This window comes from Capra hircus, chromosome 5 (genome assembly GCF_001704415.2).
Source record: "Capra hircus breed San Clemente chromosome 5, ASM170441v1, whole genome shotgun sequence".
NCBI classification, from domain to species: domain Eukaryota; kingdom Metazoa; phylum Chordata; class Mammalia; order Artiodactyla; family Bovidae; genus Capra; species Capra hircus.
The window spans coordinates 106,349,002-106,364,592 of record NC_030812.1 but is presented as its reverse complement, the minus strand read 5'-3'; the positions used below and the strand labels follow the sequence as shown (position 1 = coordinate 106,364,592).

The window sequence follows — 15,591 nt, the reverse complement described above, 5'->3', positions numbered from 1 at the left end:
TTCTAATCTGGAAAACAGAGATGACCACACGTTCCTCCCAGAGTCTGGGGAGTGGAGGATGTCCACTAAGAAGGCGGTGGAGGATGTCCATCGCCTGCCCAGTCAGGTGCCCAGTGACTAGGCGGTGGGGAGGTGTCCAGTCTTTCAGGGAGAAGAGTGTCTCTTCCTCGCCAGGGTCCCCTACCCCTAGGGCCCCTGACCTTGCCCCATCTGCCTCCTCTGGGTGCTGCTTTAGCAATTACATCCTTTCTCTCTTGGATTCTCCTCCTCTCTCTCCTTCACCCTCACCCCTAAAGCTCAAATCTCAAGGTGTCATCCACTTTCCCCCTCCTCCCCTTGGTGGCAAATTTCCTGAGGAATTTTGAGGCGGAATCTCAGACTAAGCCTCCCGGTTGCTCACCACCCACACACACGCTCTGAAACGCCCTCTCCCTGCGTCCTGCCAGCCTGTCCTCCTTCCCAGCACTCCCTTCTCCCGGGGCTCCAGGGACCCAGAGCCTCCTGGATACTCGATGCTTCCAACAGTCCACACTGGCTCTTATGCTGACCCGTGTTGACTCTCTTCAAGCCCCCAAACTCCAGCCTCCTCCCCAGCTGTGTTCTCCCAGGTGGGCAAGGGGGTGCCTGGTGGACAACATTACCATTCACACCCTTGCAGCTCAGAGTCTGTGCCCTTCCCTAACCGTCTGCCAAGCACCCTCCACGCCTGCCCTGCCACACAGGCAGAGGCAGGATCCCCTCCAATAGCTCAGTATCAGTGAAGAAAGGAATCCAAGCCAGTGGGGCCAAGGGGGCTGGACCTGGGGGCCTCTAGCCCCGCCCCTGCCCCAGGCTCCTCCCCAGTCACCTGTCCAGCAGCTCCCAGTCCTCTCCACCCCAGCGGTCTCGGAACTCCTTGGTGTTCATGCCGCCGATCCTGTCCAGGTCTGACTTGTAGATGCCTAGCAGCCCGAATCCGTTCACCTCCCAGTAGCCTGCAGACAGACAAGCCCCAGGAGAACTGAACCCAGGCCAGGAGGGGGCTCCAGAGTTGCACCCCTAGAGCCTTTTCTGGGAGGCGGAAGACTCTCATCTGAATGACCCCTTTTCCTGTTTGTGGGGAAAGCCCTCTGAGCTAAGTTTCTGGGTCCAGAGAAGGCAGCAGTCCCCCAGGGAGGGACCAAGGGCTGGTGACAGGCTCCCAGGAGGCTCTGCCAACAGCAGCCCCCGAGGGTGCAGCCATGCCTGGCTCCCTCTCCATGCAGGAAACCTCTCATCTCTGCATCCTGAGCGGGCACACAGTCTGGCACATAGTAAGTGCCTGGTAAATGTCTGACGAACAAATGAAGAGGAAAACACAGGAAGTGTTCAGCCTTGCTGCTGCTGCCCTCAGCTCAGCCCTGGGCCACTTCGTGGTCTGCCCAGGTGAGCAGGGCTGCCAGGTGAGCGGAGATGGGGAAGAGGAAGGGATGGAGAAGGGGTGCTGCCTCGGTAGACAGGACGTCTCCAGCTCTGGGTTAAGCACCAAGGCATAGAGGTCTTTCCTACCCTCCCGAGCCCAGGGCAGGCTCACCCTCGGGCCACTGGGGGGTGGCCCCGCAGTGCAGCCTCATGACCATGGGGGCGAAAGCCATCTTGCCCTCCACGCAATGCTTCCGGATGGTGTCGATGATGCCAGCTGGGAAGTGGATGTGGAGGTCGCAGAGGAAGATGATGCTGTGCGGGTCCTGGGGACAGATGGGGGCATCAGCAGTCCCCCTAGACCAGGGTGAGGAGCCCAGGACACTCTAGGACCATCCTCTGGCTCTCTCCCATTTCAGTGACCAACAAGCTTGCGTGAAACAAAGTGCTGGACCTATTTCCACGGCCCTGGGCATTGGGGCACAATTCTCGTGATCAGAGAGGGAACCCTGACTGTCTTCGTGGATGCTGGGGACTCTGGACAAATGCTCCCACCCTGGCCCTGGCCCTGCAGAGTAGCTCAGAGAACCATGTGTCTTGCGCCTTCCTCCCCGAGGAGCTGGCCATCTGAGGGTCTCTTCACCAGCCTTTGTCGTCTCCCAGGCCCCTCTCAGGCTGCTTACCTTCACCAGATCCACACCAGCCTGGAGTCCAGCCGAGCGTTCGAAATTCCCCCTTAGCTTCATGTACTGGTAGCTGCAGGGAGAGCAAAAGAGAGGTTGAGCCTCAGGACCCAGCTGTGATGGCCCCAGGAGGAAGCTGGCGGGCAGCACAAAGGTGATGCAGGCTGCTGGGATGGGACTCTGGGTGGGTGAATCCTCTGGGAAAAGCTAGACTGGGAATCAGGGCACCGATAGGACTTTAAAAGGTTGCTCAGGCTGTACCCCACCGGGAACACCCTCACCTCCGCAGCTTGGACTGTTTTAGGGCCATCTCGACGTCCATGTCTTCGCTGCTATAGTCGGTGATGATGATATTGAAGTGCGGGTCGCTGGTGACCCGGGACAGGGTCTCCATGTCTCTGATGAATTGCTGCACCCAGCGTGCCTGGTTCTTCACTGCCCAGCGGGGTGGGGAGAAAGAAGTGGAGCAATGCAAAGGAGTGCTTCTTTACTCCCAGGTCCTGCGTGGTCAGGAGTCCCATTGGACCTTTGCTTAGGGCAATGTGGCTACGAGTAAGGTTAGCAGGGCAGTGGGGGTCGGAGGGCAGCGGGAAAGCTCCTTCTACGGGGGCCTCTCCAACCCCTCCCTGCACTGCCTCCCAGGCAGGGCCCTGCGGAAAGCCTGGAGCTGGAGCTTGTCATCTGCTCTCATAGTAACCCTCCTGGGCCCTTACAGTCCAACCCACCAGCTGTCCATCCCAAGATCACCCTGCACTTCCTGTCTGACCCCCTCTAACCAGTTCTACTCCAGTGACTGGCTCCCTTCTCCCTCTCTCATTATGAAAACCAGCCAGCCCATTCCCCAAGCCCCTCCCTGTCTCACTGCCCCAGGCCAGCAGCTCTGGCCCATTGTTCATTCCCAACCCTGCATACAGGTTCCACAGGAAGAGCTGCCGGTCAGCCGTCCTTCTCAGCTCCTGCCCTGACAGCCCAGGTCACCTGAGACCGGTTACTTTGCTCCCGTGAGCCCCAGTTTCCCACGGTGGTCTTTCCCCCAGGTTCTGTGAGATCACGTCAGGGGGCAGAGACCAGGTGCTTGCTATCTCACGAGGCCTCTGGTCAGCTGAGGGCACCTAGGCAGCGGGAGGCTCACCCGGCACGATGAAGTGGACCACGGCGCGGTGGTTCCAGGAGAAGCCCTGGGGCCAGCACAGCTTGGGCTCCGGGGCCCGGGCACCTGGGACATGCCTCTGGAAGTCATGCGGGCTCCACACCAGGCCCTGCAGGTTCAGGGCCTCAGCCTCCTTCCCGCTCATTGCATCAGCGCCCTGCCAGCCACGCGTGGACACAAACTCCGAGAGCCGCACCAGGCGCTGGCCTTGCTCCAGGAGCTCGAGCTCCAGGAGGTAGCGGCCCCCACGGAGGTGGTCCTGCCGCTTCTCTACATTCACAATGCGCTGAAGCTGGTACCTCCTGGAAGAAAGGGTGGGAGGCTTCTGTCACTCCACCCCATGCGTCAGGAGACCCCGGGCTTTGCCCAGCTTTGCGGCTTGTTAACATGCTCATATGATGCTTACCCATCCAGTGAGCACTGCCATCATCTTTAAAGAAAGGATCCATAGAGATGGATGAGCTAGTCTCTTAGAGCTCTAAGACCCTAAGTATTCAGCATGTAAGGTGGAGGCATGAGTCATAGTGAAGAGATTCCTTCAGAAACTAACCCTCATTACTACACAGCTCTGTTCAGTCAACAGTGCAAAAGACACAATGGGGACTTCCCTGGTGGTCCAGTGGTTAAGAATCTGCCTGCCCATGCTGGGGATGTGAGTTCGATCCCTAGTCCTGAAAGATCTCACACACCGCAGAGCAACTAAGCCCATGTACCCCAGCTCTTGAGCCTGTGTGCCACAGCGACTGAGTCCGCATGCCACACCTAGACAGCAACAGAGACCCAGCACAGCCTAAAAATAAATGAACTTTAAAAAACACATATGGCTAATAAAAGAATAATTTTAAAAGAAGAGACACGACAGACGATTGGAAATGCTGACTGGTTGGCCTGACGTCACTACTCACAAGGGAAATGAAATCAAAACCACCGTGCAATACCACTCCACATCCACTAGCGTGGCTATTTGCAAAAAAAGCAAAATTAGAATTGGTGAGATTATGGAGAAACTGGAGCCTTTATACACCGCTGATGAGAACGTAAAATGGTACAGATGATTTGCAAAAGAGTTGGCAGCTCCTCAAAATGTTAAACCTAGAGTTACTCTATGACCCAGCCATTCAATCCCAAGGAACTTACCCAGAAGAACTGAAAACAGGGTCACGCAAATACCCGGTACATGAATGTTCATAGCAGCATCATTCTTAAGAGCAAAAGGTGGAGACAACCCAAATGTCCATCAGCTGATGAATAAACAGACATGTAGTCTGCCCAGACAGCGGAATATGACGTAAAGAAATGAGGCACTGATACACTCTACAAGGGGCACGCGCCTTGGAAGCACCTGCTAAGTGGCAGACGCCAGACACACGTGAAATGTCTGACGTAGGTAAATCTACAGGGAACAAGCAGAGCAGTGGTTGCCAGAGCCTGGGAGGAAGGAGGTAAACTGCTAACCGGATTTCTTTTAAAAGTGAGGAAAACATTCTAGAACCAGATAGGGGTGGTGGCTGCACAACATTCTAAATATACTTAAAAACTACTCAACTGTACACTCCTAAATGGTGAATTAAATGATATATTCCTTTTATCTCAATTAGAAAAATATCAGTGGGTTGAAAACAAACGAATGAATGAAAAAAAAACCAGCACTCAGTCGTGCCTTCTGCCGCCGCCCTTCCAGCCCACATCTGGGGTCTCAGGGTGTCTTTTTAGAGCCAGTTTTGCTAGTTCCACCTCTTTACCGGCTCCTTGCACGAGCACGTTCCCAGAGCTCAGCCCATGCCCAGGGCCAGGCCCTGAGGGTTTCAGACCTTGCCCAATGGTGGGACCAAGACCTGAAGGCATGCATCCTCCGAGGCGCCCCTCCCCGCCCGGCCCAAGAGCCCTTTACCTTACCCCCGGATCCTCTGGTTGAGCTTCTTCAGGAAGACCCGCGTGACCTCGAGTGCCTCCTGCTCCGGAAGCAGCAGGTTGCCCGACGTGTTACAGCTCAGGTCGATCCAGTCCGTCCGCAGCGCTTGGAAGTCCAGGTCGTGGGCGCTGAAGGTCTGCTCCCAGTTCACCACCGGGTCGAACATGGACAGGTACTCCAACACCTCGCTCACATCCTCCTCGTCCTCCCCCTCATCCTCCCCCTCGACCTCACCCTCCGTTTGTCCTTCTTGGCCGGCTACTGCCACCACCACATCCTGCTGCTCGGGCCAGCCCACCCTGGGGTCTGGAGGCTCCATCCTATCGCCCCTTCTCTGCTCTGCGATGTACGACTCGACCTGGTTCAGCCACTGAGACCGCCCGAGCATCTTCCCGGGACTGGCACCAGAGGGCCTGGGCCTCTTCGCTGGTGGTGAGCGCCCGGCCAGGGGTTCTGGGGGCCACTTGTCAGGATGCTGCGGAGCCTGGTAGGGCTCGAGGCTGGGCTTCCTTGCCTTCTTGTCTGCTGGCTGGGCAGTGGCGGTGCTGGGCCTCATGGGGAGGGAAGCTGTGGAGTTCTGCCAGGAAGGGGGTGCTGCCAGGCCCTCCTGGGCCCGAGCCAGGAGTCTCCGCAGGTTTTGGAGGCGGCGGTCAGGGGCATCCTGCCCAGGAGCTGTGGGGGGTCCTGTCTTCCCCACTGGCATCCGGGCATTCTGGCCATCAGGGGCAGGGGTATCCTCTGCCGCATCTCCATACTGGGATTCTTCTAGAAGGCCATCCTCGAGACCTGCTGTTAAAACCATCCCTCACATGGGCTTTTCAACCTCTCCCCAACAAGACCCAGAAGACAGCTGAGGACCAGGGAGGTGAGATGGGCAAAGGTCCCCAGCAAGACCCAGGGTGAGTTACTCAGCCTCAACTAACCCAGGGTCTCCATCGGTATAAAGCGTTGTTGTCAAGGGTGGTGACATGACGGATTGAAAAAGTGCTAGCAGGGGCCCAGCGGATGGCCGGGGTCAGGCCCCAGCCCTGCAAAGTGAGAGGCCGTGGGAGGACAGTGCTTCTGTAGGGCAGTTTCCTAAGTGCAGGGCAGGCAAGGCCCTCGGGCCTTCAGGGCATGTCCGCCAGGGCCCTGAATCTCCTCCTCTGGACCACCTCACTTTCGAAACATCCCCACTTGTGTCTTGGAAGTTAAGGGGGCGAAGGGCTGCTCCCCATCTCTTAGGCCTGGGAAAGGGGCTGCAGGGTTTGCATTCTAAGCTCCTGGGGGTGGTTCTGGCCCAGTCTGGACTGTCACCCTCCAGCCTGGCCCAGAGGCTCGGCCATCACTCTACCTGGCTGCTCTGGGCCCTGCTTCTGAGGCTGGTCAATCTTGATGTAGTCTTGAAAGCTGAGCCTGCAGTGGGGAGGAGGGGAGCTCTGAGGTCACAGCTGACTGGGGGTACGGGGGAGAGGGGTGTGAGCGTGTGTGCATGTGTGTACATATATGTGTGTGCACGCGCATGCGTGTGTGAAGCGCCCAGGAAAAGCCAAGGCCCCCGGTGGAGTGCCCTCATAGCCTCCTTGGTCCAGGGAGCTCTCCTGGCTCCCCCGACTCAGTGCCTCACCTGTCTTGGTAGTAGGCGTTTTCCTGGTAGAAGCACTTATTCTGGGTCTCCATGTGGCTCAGGCGAGTGTAGTCATTAGGGTAAACAAAGGACAGGTGAATCTGGTGGGTGCAGGAGGAAGGCACGGGGCTGCTGTGGACCAAGCATCTGGATTCCGGCCACTCTTTACATCCCCTCCTGGCACCTGGGTGGCACGTGCCCCCGAGCCGGGCTCCCTGGTGCCCACTTCCCATCTCCTGCCCCAGCTCATCCAGCTGCAGCCGAGACCACCCACCTCTCCTCCTGTGGCCTTTCCGGCCGACAGCACCCCAGGACCAAACCCCGCTACTCCCTACACTGCTTTTTGACCCACTTCAAACACAGCTCTAGGCCACGGCCACCAAAACCCTTTCAACCCTGCCCCGCAGCTGCCCCGGGCCCTCTGTCTTGCCTCCAGTCTCCCCCGCCATCATCTCTGGGCCCAGGAGCCCAGCATCACCCCACCTCTCAGCCTCCACACAGGCTCTGGGTTCTCTAAAGCTGAGTCCCTCCACAGTTCACCTCCCCAGCACCTCGTCTATAGTTTAACAAATACCACTGCCCTTGGGTAGAGGGTAGGAGGCCTTGGCCAGGCCACACACTGCACAGCACCAGGCTCTGCAGGGCTGCCCGCCCAGGATGGGCACCCGCGGAATACCAGCGGTGTGGCGTGAGAAGGCTGGGCACAGTGGAGTCCCAGTTCTCCGGGCCCAGGGCCTCTGGGGTGTGGCGTGGGGAGGAAGGGGTCAGCCTCAGCCAGCCCCTCCCATTCCAGCCCCTGTCGCCCAGGCGAGACTTACAAACCGGAGTCCCTGGTAGCGCTGCAGAGGGAGCCCGTCCACCAGGTAGCTGGGCTTGTAGGGGCAGTCAGGCAGGACGTGTCGGAGCTGAGCCTTGGGGATCAGAGGCACTGGAGGTGGAAGGAGGTGGCTGAGGGCTGCGGGCTGCAGCCTGGAGCCTGCACGTGTCTGTCTTTGCTCATGAGAGAGTCCACATCCGGTGGTTGAGGCTGCTAAACCAAGCTGGCCCCCCCTCAAGGGTGGGGGTGGCATTCACAGGGCACCTTGGAGACAAGGAGCTTGGACACAGACCCCAGCTCAAGGCACAGTAGAGCGCTGGGATCACTGTACACGGCCAGTCTCAAAACAGGTTTCGAAACTTCCAAGAGGCCACAAAGCCTCACCCGAGTACAGCGTCAGTAACCGAATTTCCTTCCACTTGTCATGGAGGGGCGTGGGGGTGGGGGGAAGGGGACATGTCATCTTTTAAGTTTTATTTTATAGTATTTATTTGGCTGCTCTGGGTCTTAGCTGCAGCATGTGAACTATTTAGTTGTGGCGTGTGGGATCTAGTTCCTCAAGCAGGGATGAAACCTGGGCCCCCTGCACTGGGAGCGAGGCGTCTTAGCCACTGGACCCTCAGGGAAGTCCACGTCAACTTTTAAAATGTAAATGCCCCTGACAGTTTAAGGCCCCAATGCCTTAGTAGGGACACGCTTCTCTCACTAGACAAGAGCTAGAGTCCAGTGAGAAGCTGATACCTGCAACTGCAGGGGCCTGTCTGGATTCTGGCTCTGCTTCTTGTCCTGACACGTTTGCTCTGTAATGATCGGTACGACTGTGAAGCGGTCCGTCTGTATTTCTGCACTGTTCTGTACATGTGTTTTATTACACATATGTGAAAGCAAAAAGCCTCTGGTTTGGGGACACTGTGCAGGATAGAAGCCTCCCGAGTCTCCTCCCTGACACCACGGGCTTGGCAGTACATCCCCAGGCCAGAGGTCAAGTGCGTGGCGAGGTCTTACCTCTGTAGAGAGTGTCCCGAGGGTCGGGCCGCAGCATGTCGGCAGGTGGTTGTTCGTCAGTGGGAAGGGGGTCTGGGGGGCGCACATGGCTGGCTGCTGTCTGCGGGATGTGGTCCACCTCGTCCATCCTCAGGAGGGTCTCATCTGGGCCCAGGGAAGAAAGAGCAGGACAGCCGTGACTCCCAGAGAAGCCAGCCCAGAAGCCAGGCCCCTGCCTTCTCGAGGGGCTGGGAAGGGGCCAGGTCAAGGCTCCAGGACCAGCCGCCCCACAACCTGGTACAGTCTGTGTGTGTGTGTGTTTAGTTGATCAGTTGTGTCTGACGCCACAATCCTTTGGACTATAGCCCTCCAGGCTCCTCGGTCTATGGGATTCTCCAGGCCAGACTACTGGAGTGGGTTGTCATTTCCTCTGCCAGGGAATCTTCCCGACCCAGGGACTGAACCTGCGTCCCCTGTGTTCCCTGCATTGCAGGTGTATTCCTTACCTGCTGGAGCCATCAGGGAACATACAGCCATCAGGTACTGTATAGGATGTGCCCAATCCCTGCCCCCCAAAGCTGTGCCCCCAAAACCTGTGGCTTCAGCTGTTTCTCTCCCCTGGACTCCCCCACCAGTCCCATGGCTGGTACACACCACAGTTCTGCGTGAACTGGAAAAAGCCACCTCCTGCTCAAAATGCTTTCCTGCCATCTGCTAGAAATCTGTCCTTAGAAGTACATTCAGCTTAACAAATACGTGAAAAGCACTTTCTATGTAATAAGCCAGACACTGTTCCGAGTGTCTGACAAATATCAACCATTTTAATCTTCGTCACCGCTGTGACTTAAGTACAGCATGATCCCTACTTTACAGACAAAGAACTCAGGCGAATGGAAGCAAAGTCTTGTGCCTGAAATCACACAGCAGACAGGCTGGCAAAGCTGAGTGTGAATGCAGGGTGTCTGCCTCAGGCTCCCCAGCAGGCCTAAGCCCATGCCCAGGTGAGCAGGGCACCCTGAGGCTCAGCACCTCCCTCCGGCCTCCGGGGGTGTTTGCTCTCTGCCTGAGGGTTCAATTGCCTTGGCCCACAGAGTTTTCCTTCTATGCTAGAGGCTAGCAATGTCTGGCCCATCTTATAGGTTTTCTACCTGAATTTGCTGCGGGCTTCTTTATTCTTGGTTCACACTGATTCCAACTCTCCCTTCTTCTGGCCCTCCTGCTCTGACCTTGTGGCCTCTTGCTTGGTCGCTAGCAGCCTCCCCTCACCCACCTTATCTCTTCCCCATGACCACCCTCTTCTGTGAGTCAAACGTGCCATTTCTTACTTCCTCCTGCCCTCCACACACACTGCCCGCCATCTCCTGGGCTCCTCCAGACCCGCCTTGCCTTCCTGCTAGGGCCTCCGCTGCGCCCGCTCCTCCTACACCTGGGCCCACGCGGGCTATACCCGCCGGTGGAGACTGCTCTGTGGGGCCTCCAGACAGGAAATCACAAGCCATGATGAGTGTGATCAGAGAGTCCACGGGCTGCAGCCAGAAAGCAGGTCAGCACGCTTTCTCTCCCCTGGCCACGGCTGTGCAAGAACCATGGCGGCTCACCTGCAAAGTAGGGGCCTGGCTGCCCTCTGAAGTTTTTTTCACCTGGACTGAGCCTCACAGTTTCTGGAGCGCCTTGGAATCATGCAGACAATGCTGTGTGGGGGTGGATGGGCACTGTTCTGGGGCAAGGACTCCGAGAGCATGCAGAGAGTCCTCCCAGGTCACGGACCCCCGAGGGCTCAGGACCTCTGACCATGGTGCTCCTCTGGCCTCTGCTCCTCATCCCACACCCTTCACATGTGGGGTTCTGGCCTCCGCATGCCAGGCCCCCCAGCAGGCAGAGCCCGGCAGGCTGGCCCACCTGGCCTCATCTCCAGGCTGGGCAGGACACTCACTTGTGAAGAGGGACAGGGAAGCAGAGTCGATAATGCTGAACTTGGCCCTGGGGGCATTCCGCCGCCACTGTAAGAGGGGAGGGAGGATGTGAAGGCTCGGAGGTGGCTGATTGGGAACAAGGTTCGAGGGAGCAGGCAGAGGGGCGGCCAGGTGGGTGCCGAGGGGACAGCGAGCACTCACTGCGACCTCCACATGGTCGGTGCCCTGGTCGTTCTGCTTGTGCAGCACCTCGAAGTAGTACCGGCGGGCAGCTGCCAGGCTGGCGGGAGAGACGGCACAGGGGCTGCCTCCCAGCACCACACAACCCCGGTCCCTCCCTCCTTGCCCCAGTCCCTCAGACCTGCCGCTGAGTGTCTGGATCACAATCCCCATCACCACTTACTGACGGGGCAGCCTCAGTTTTCCCTCCCGTGAGATGGGATAATGACAGCGCAAACCTCCCAGAACACTCAGGGAGACACGTGAAATAACAGTGCTAATCCTCAGAGAGCTGTTCCTATGTGTGAGCACCAAATGCATGTGTGTGTGTGTGCACACTTAATTCTGTCTGACTCTGCAACCCTATAGACTGTAGCCCGCCAGGCTCCTCTGTCCACAGGATTTTCCAGGCAAGAATACTGGAGAAGTTTGCCATTTCCTACTTCAAGGGATCTTCCCAACCCAGGGATCGAACCTGAGTCTTCTGTGCTTTGGTAGGTGGACTCTTCATCCCTGAGCCACCTGGGGAGCCCAGGCTAAGTGCTTTATACATTCGAACTCACTTAACCCCTGTTTGTAGATAAGAATGCTGAGGTGCAGAAATCTTGGGTGATTTGCCCAAAGTCACCAGGTAATAAGTGGCCCCACTGGGATTTGGACCCAGGCAGTTGGGCCTCAGCCCCGGTTCTCAGTTTCTCCCCTGAGCCACATGGGCAGTGGCGACCACTGGGGCTGGCAAAGCCAGTGCTTTGTGCGAGCTGGCCTGTTTCACCACCAACACCAGCACGGGCACCATCAAGCCCACACATGTTCTCCTGGATGGGTGGTGGGTGGCTGTGGGTGTGTGTACATGCATGTGCGTGCATGTGTACCACCAGGTGGCGCTCTGAGGCTGGGCTAGTTTCCGCCCCAGCCACTCCAGGAACCATCAAGCCCACAAGTGTTCTCGCCCGTGTGTGTGCATGCATATGTGTGTGCATACCACCAGGTGGCGCTCTGAGGCTGCGTTAGTTCCCGCCCCAGCCACTACGGGCCTTCCCTCTAGCCTGCCGAGGGGTCCCCGCCATCCAGAATTTTGTGCAGCACAGAAAGCGCAGCGGGACTCTGGGCTGCACAGCTGCAGATCTATCCAGAGATGGAGAAAACGGGCAGAGAGAAAGGAGACCTGTTCTGTTTCCCAGCCCTGAGTGCCACTCAATATCTGTGTGACTCTCATAAAGTCACAGCCCTCTCTGGGCCTCGGGTCTTCATCTGTAAAGTGAAGAAAGATGGTCCAGAAGGTCTCTGTCATTCTCCTGAAATGCAGGGGGCCCTGGGTTGCTGGACCTCTGTGACGGGGGGTTGGGTGGCAGAGGGGTCCGCCTGGGGCCCAGCTCCCAGCCTGCCTCCGTTTGGGAAGGAGGTTGGGGGATCTGCTGCTCATCATGACCCATACTCACCTGACCGGCTTCGAAATCTGACTCCGGAATTTCGTAAACTCTCCAGGGGCAGTCCACTCTTTTCCGGTCTGGAGGTGTGGGGAGAGGGGGAGGGTGGGAGTGATGAGTGAGGAGACAAGGAGAAAGGAGGGAGGTGGGAGGAGCAGGGAGGGGAGATGCTTAGGGATGGGAGGGGGCTCGGGACCACTTGAGAAGCAACTCTCTTTCCTCAAAGTGCTCCCCACAATGCAACCTGAGAAGCCACACGATTCCCGGCACCAGGACCAGGATGGGTGTGGCCTAGACCTGAGTCTTCTCCAGGTCTGTTCTCTCCCACATCTTGTCCATCCCTCTGTAAGAGTGTCCTGATGGAGGCGTGTGACCTGGCTCCTGGGGGGATGGGAGGGCCTGTGGGGCTGAGCAGACCCTACCTTGCCCACGCTGGCCAGCAGCTGCAGGCCGGAGACCTGGTCGTCCCGGCTCAGCCAGAATTCTGCGTTGTCGTCGGCAGCGATGGCAAACTGGATCTCCCCTGGGCATGGGGGGTGGTTTCCCAGGTGAGGGCAGGACGAGACTTCCCCTAGGGGGCACTCATGTCTCAGAGACTAAATTCTCTGTGGGGCCTTGTGCCAGCCTGCCCGCTTTGTAAAGCAGGGGTTTCTACACCTGGGAGACTCCGTGGATAGGGGGACACTTACAGAGAGGGGTAAGCTAGTTTCAGACCCTGCAAATCAGGTTGTGAAGTGGCCACCTGGGGGCATGCATGAGGCCTCACCACGTCCAAACCCTGCTCCCCTAAAAGTGGGCTAACAGTCCAGCCAGCCCAGGGCAGGCGACATGCCTAGGCGCCCCGAGAACTCAGACAGGAAGGGGAAAGGCAGGATGTGGGGCTGGCCTCACCATCCATGAAGGGGTGCAGATAGCCAAAGATGCGGAGGCCATAGTTGGTCCACTTGGGAGACACAGCCAGCTTCCTTAGGGTTGTGCGGATCTGTGCCGGGAAAGCGGGGGATCATTACCCGGGGAGGGAAGAGGAAAGTGAAGCGATGGGTCTGCTCAGGGCTGGTGGGACAATGGGAGGGAGGCAGGTAGAACCGGGTACAGGCTCCCACGTGCTTCTTTATTCAGACCTTGAACAGTACACAACCGCGCAACTGGATGTGGTGGCCCCTGGGGAACCATATAGTGAGCCATGAGGAAGGTAGGGAAATGGACAGGATTTCTCAGGAGGGAACAAGGGAGATAGTGTGGGCAGATGAAGGGCGTCCATGGGATAAAGGAAAGGAGATGAACCAGAAAAAGCAAGGAAGAGGAGCGAGGCAGAAGTTGCGGGGGGAGAGGACTGGTGAGAGCCAGGAGCGGGGCGGGAGGGGGCGGGAGGCACTCACGTGGGGGTACAGGGGGAAGTGGAGGTTCCTCCGCAGCTGCTGGACGGAGCTGCCACACCAGTCCTCAAACACGTGCAGGTTGACACGGCCGCGGAACTGCGGGGATGGGGAGGAGTGAGTGTGAGACAGAGGCCTGGCCTGCCCAGCCCAGCGCCTCACTGTTCAAGGTCACGGTCCACGCTGGCCCCTTTCCCATCCTCAGCCCCGTGGCTGCATGGCCTGACCCCGAGGCCTGGTCTGTTTTTTCTGGCCTTGCACGTGTTCACACGCAGATGCACACATGCATGTACATGCACACACACACACATACACTCCCGGCTATTCCCACATGGGAAGGGGGCTGGTCTGCATCCCCCAGGCAGGGGGGTTACAGGCAGGACAGAGTGGTGGGAGGGAGGCCCCAGGCTGGGTTTCAGCCGGTTTGCCCCCCTTCCCTTTGGTCTCGTGGAGAAGGACATGGCAACCCACTCCAGTATTCTTGCCTGGAGAATCCCACAGACAGAGGAGCCGGGTGGAGTCGGAGACGACTGAAGCGGCTTAGCACGCACGCACACCTTTAGTCTCAAAAGAGGAAAGCTGCTGGCCTGGATGAAACCTCACCCCCTGGTCTTTGAGCTGCCCCTTCAGCTGGCAGAGGGTCCTGAGGCTGGCTCTCCTGAGAGTCAGAGCCTCTCATGGACCACTGCTCAGGTGCCTGGGGCTCAGGGGCAGCCAAGGGAAAGTAAGAGCGAACAGGTCCCCTCCCCTCCTAGGCTGGGGGCCGGTGGGCACAGGACTGAGCTGGGAAGCACAGGGACCCCCTGGGGGAGAGGGGATGGGCAGGAAGCCAGGACTCCAGTGGGTGGAAGGGTGGGGAGTCGGGAGGGGAGGGAGGGGGAACCTGTCCCAAATCATCCGAACACAGCGCTTTAGGTGCCCCATCTTACTCTCCCCTCTCCCCACACCCCTCACCTCTAGATTATGGAAGGTGGACCCCATCAGGCCACACGAACAGGCCCTCCCTTCCTACCATCAGATACCAAATCCCAGTGGCCTTAGGGAGACAGAGGAGGGGATACCGGAACTGGGAGGCCTTCCCACATAGAAGGCCTTCAGCAAGAGCTCTGGAGGAGGGATGGTGGTAGGGGGAGAGAGAAGAGACCGGCCAGAGCCCACCCCCCGATGGGCCTGCCAAGACCTGAGGTGCAGCTGGAGGGGTCCCCCGTCCCCACTTGGAGAGTCACCCCATCCCCTCAGAGCTTGGCTCTTCCTGGGCTCGGCAGCCTGGGGACCTCGGGGAGCAGCCATCGCTTCCTGGAATGTGAGTGGGAGGCTGGGGTGGGTGGGAGAGAGAATGCGGGCCACGTAGGTTAGGGGTGGGCTGGGGCTGCTTGGAAGGAAAGAATGGGGACATTGTGCCACTTCTGGGGAAATTCCTGAGTCCTGTTTACAAGACCCAGTTGTCTCCTCCAAGCCGACCCCCTCCCTGCCCCTCCCCGGGAGACTCTTGAGTCCACAGAAAACAGAGGGTAGGGGGGGACACCCCCAGAAGTCTGCTTGTTCAGCCAGGGGACCAGAGGCCACAGGGGCTGGGACAGGGGAAGGACGAGGGAGGAGGGAGCTGGCTGCCCCTACCTGCCCCATGGCCTGAGCCACAGGGGAAACCCAGGCGGGTGGACGAAAGTGTCCACATCCTGGGGGTTAGAGCCCTGATTCAGTCCACAGCCCACCCTCCAGCCACCCCTCACCCCTCTTAGGCTCTAGGCGGGGGTCCCCTGAGGGACTAGTCAGCACCTTCTTCCTCCCCAGGACTTGATGGCGACCCCACCTTGGTTTGAGTCCCTGCAAGCTTTGGAGACACTGTGTCGGGCAGGGATGTAGGACTTGGGCTGGTCAGCACTGCCCTTTGCCCCCTTGTCACCATCCAGCAGGGTTAAGGCCCAGGGAGGAGCACTGGTTACTGCCAGGGCCAGAGCACAACCATGGCCAAAGACAGACCTGAAACGTCCAGTCACACGCAGCGGAGAAGATACCTGTTGAACCTTTTCCTTTCACAGTTGACACTATCAAAGCCCAGAGAGGCAAACTGACTCCCCAAGGACACACAGCAATGAACCCTGTGGAAATGGGAGGGCATCTAGG

The 15,591-nt window shown here is 58.4% G+C and overlaps 1 protein-coding gene across 2 annotated transcripts in view; it reads right to left on the bottom strand.

The window, feature by feature from the left end:
* B4GALNT3 (beta-1,4-N-acetyl-galactosaminyltransferase 3) overlaps positions 1 to 15,591 on the bottom strand; it is a 97,735-nt gene that overhangs the window by 2,775 nt on the left and 79,369 nt on the right. The window contains exons 4-19 of one of the 2 annotated variants that reach the window (XM_018048652.1): positions 13,471 to 13,566; positions 12,983 to 13,073; positions 12,514 to 12,614; positions 12,104 to 12,171; positions 10,647 to 10,725; positions 10,466 to 10,532; positions 8,554 to 8,697; positions 7,550 to 7,659; positions 6,732 to 6,832; positions 6,459 to 6,520; positions 5,110 to 5,914; positions 3,196 to 3,515; positions 2,345 to 2,498; positions 2,064 to 2,136; positions 1,553 to 1,706; positions 848 to 974 (exon numbers count right to left, since the gene is read on the bottom strand). In XM_018048652.1, the coding sequence (XP_017904141.1) occupies positions 848 to 974; positions 1,553 to 1,706; positions 2,064 to 2,136; positions 2,345 to 2,498; positions 3,196 to 3,515; positions 5,110 to 5,914; positions 6,459 to 6,520; positions 6,732 to 6,832; positions 7,550 to 7,659; positions 8,554 to 8,697; positions 10,466 to 10,532; positions 10,647 to 10,725; positions 12,104 to 12,171; positions 12,514 to 12,614; positions 12,983 to 13,073; positions 13,471 to 13,566 (2,552 nt within the window). The remainder of the gene's footprint in view (positions 1 to 847; positions 975 to 1,552; positions 1,707 to 2,063; positions 2,137 to 2,344; positions 2,499 to 3,195; positions 3,516 to 5,109; positions 5,915 to 6,458; positions 6,521 to 6,731; positions 6,833 to 7,549; positions 7,660 to 8,553; positions 8,698 to 10,465; positions 10,533 to 10,646; positions 10,726 to 12,103; positions 12,172 to 12,513; positions 12,615 to 12,982; positions 13,074 to 13,470; positions 13,567 to 15,591) is intronic. The other variant, XM_018048653.1, reaches the window with a different exon arrangement.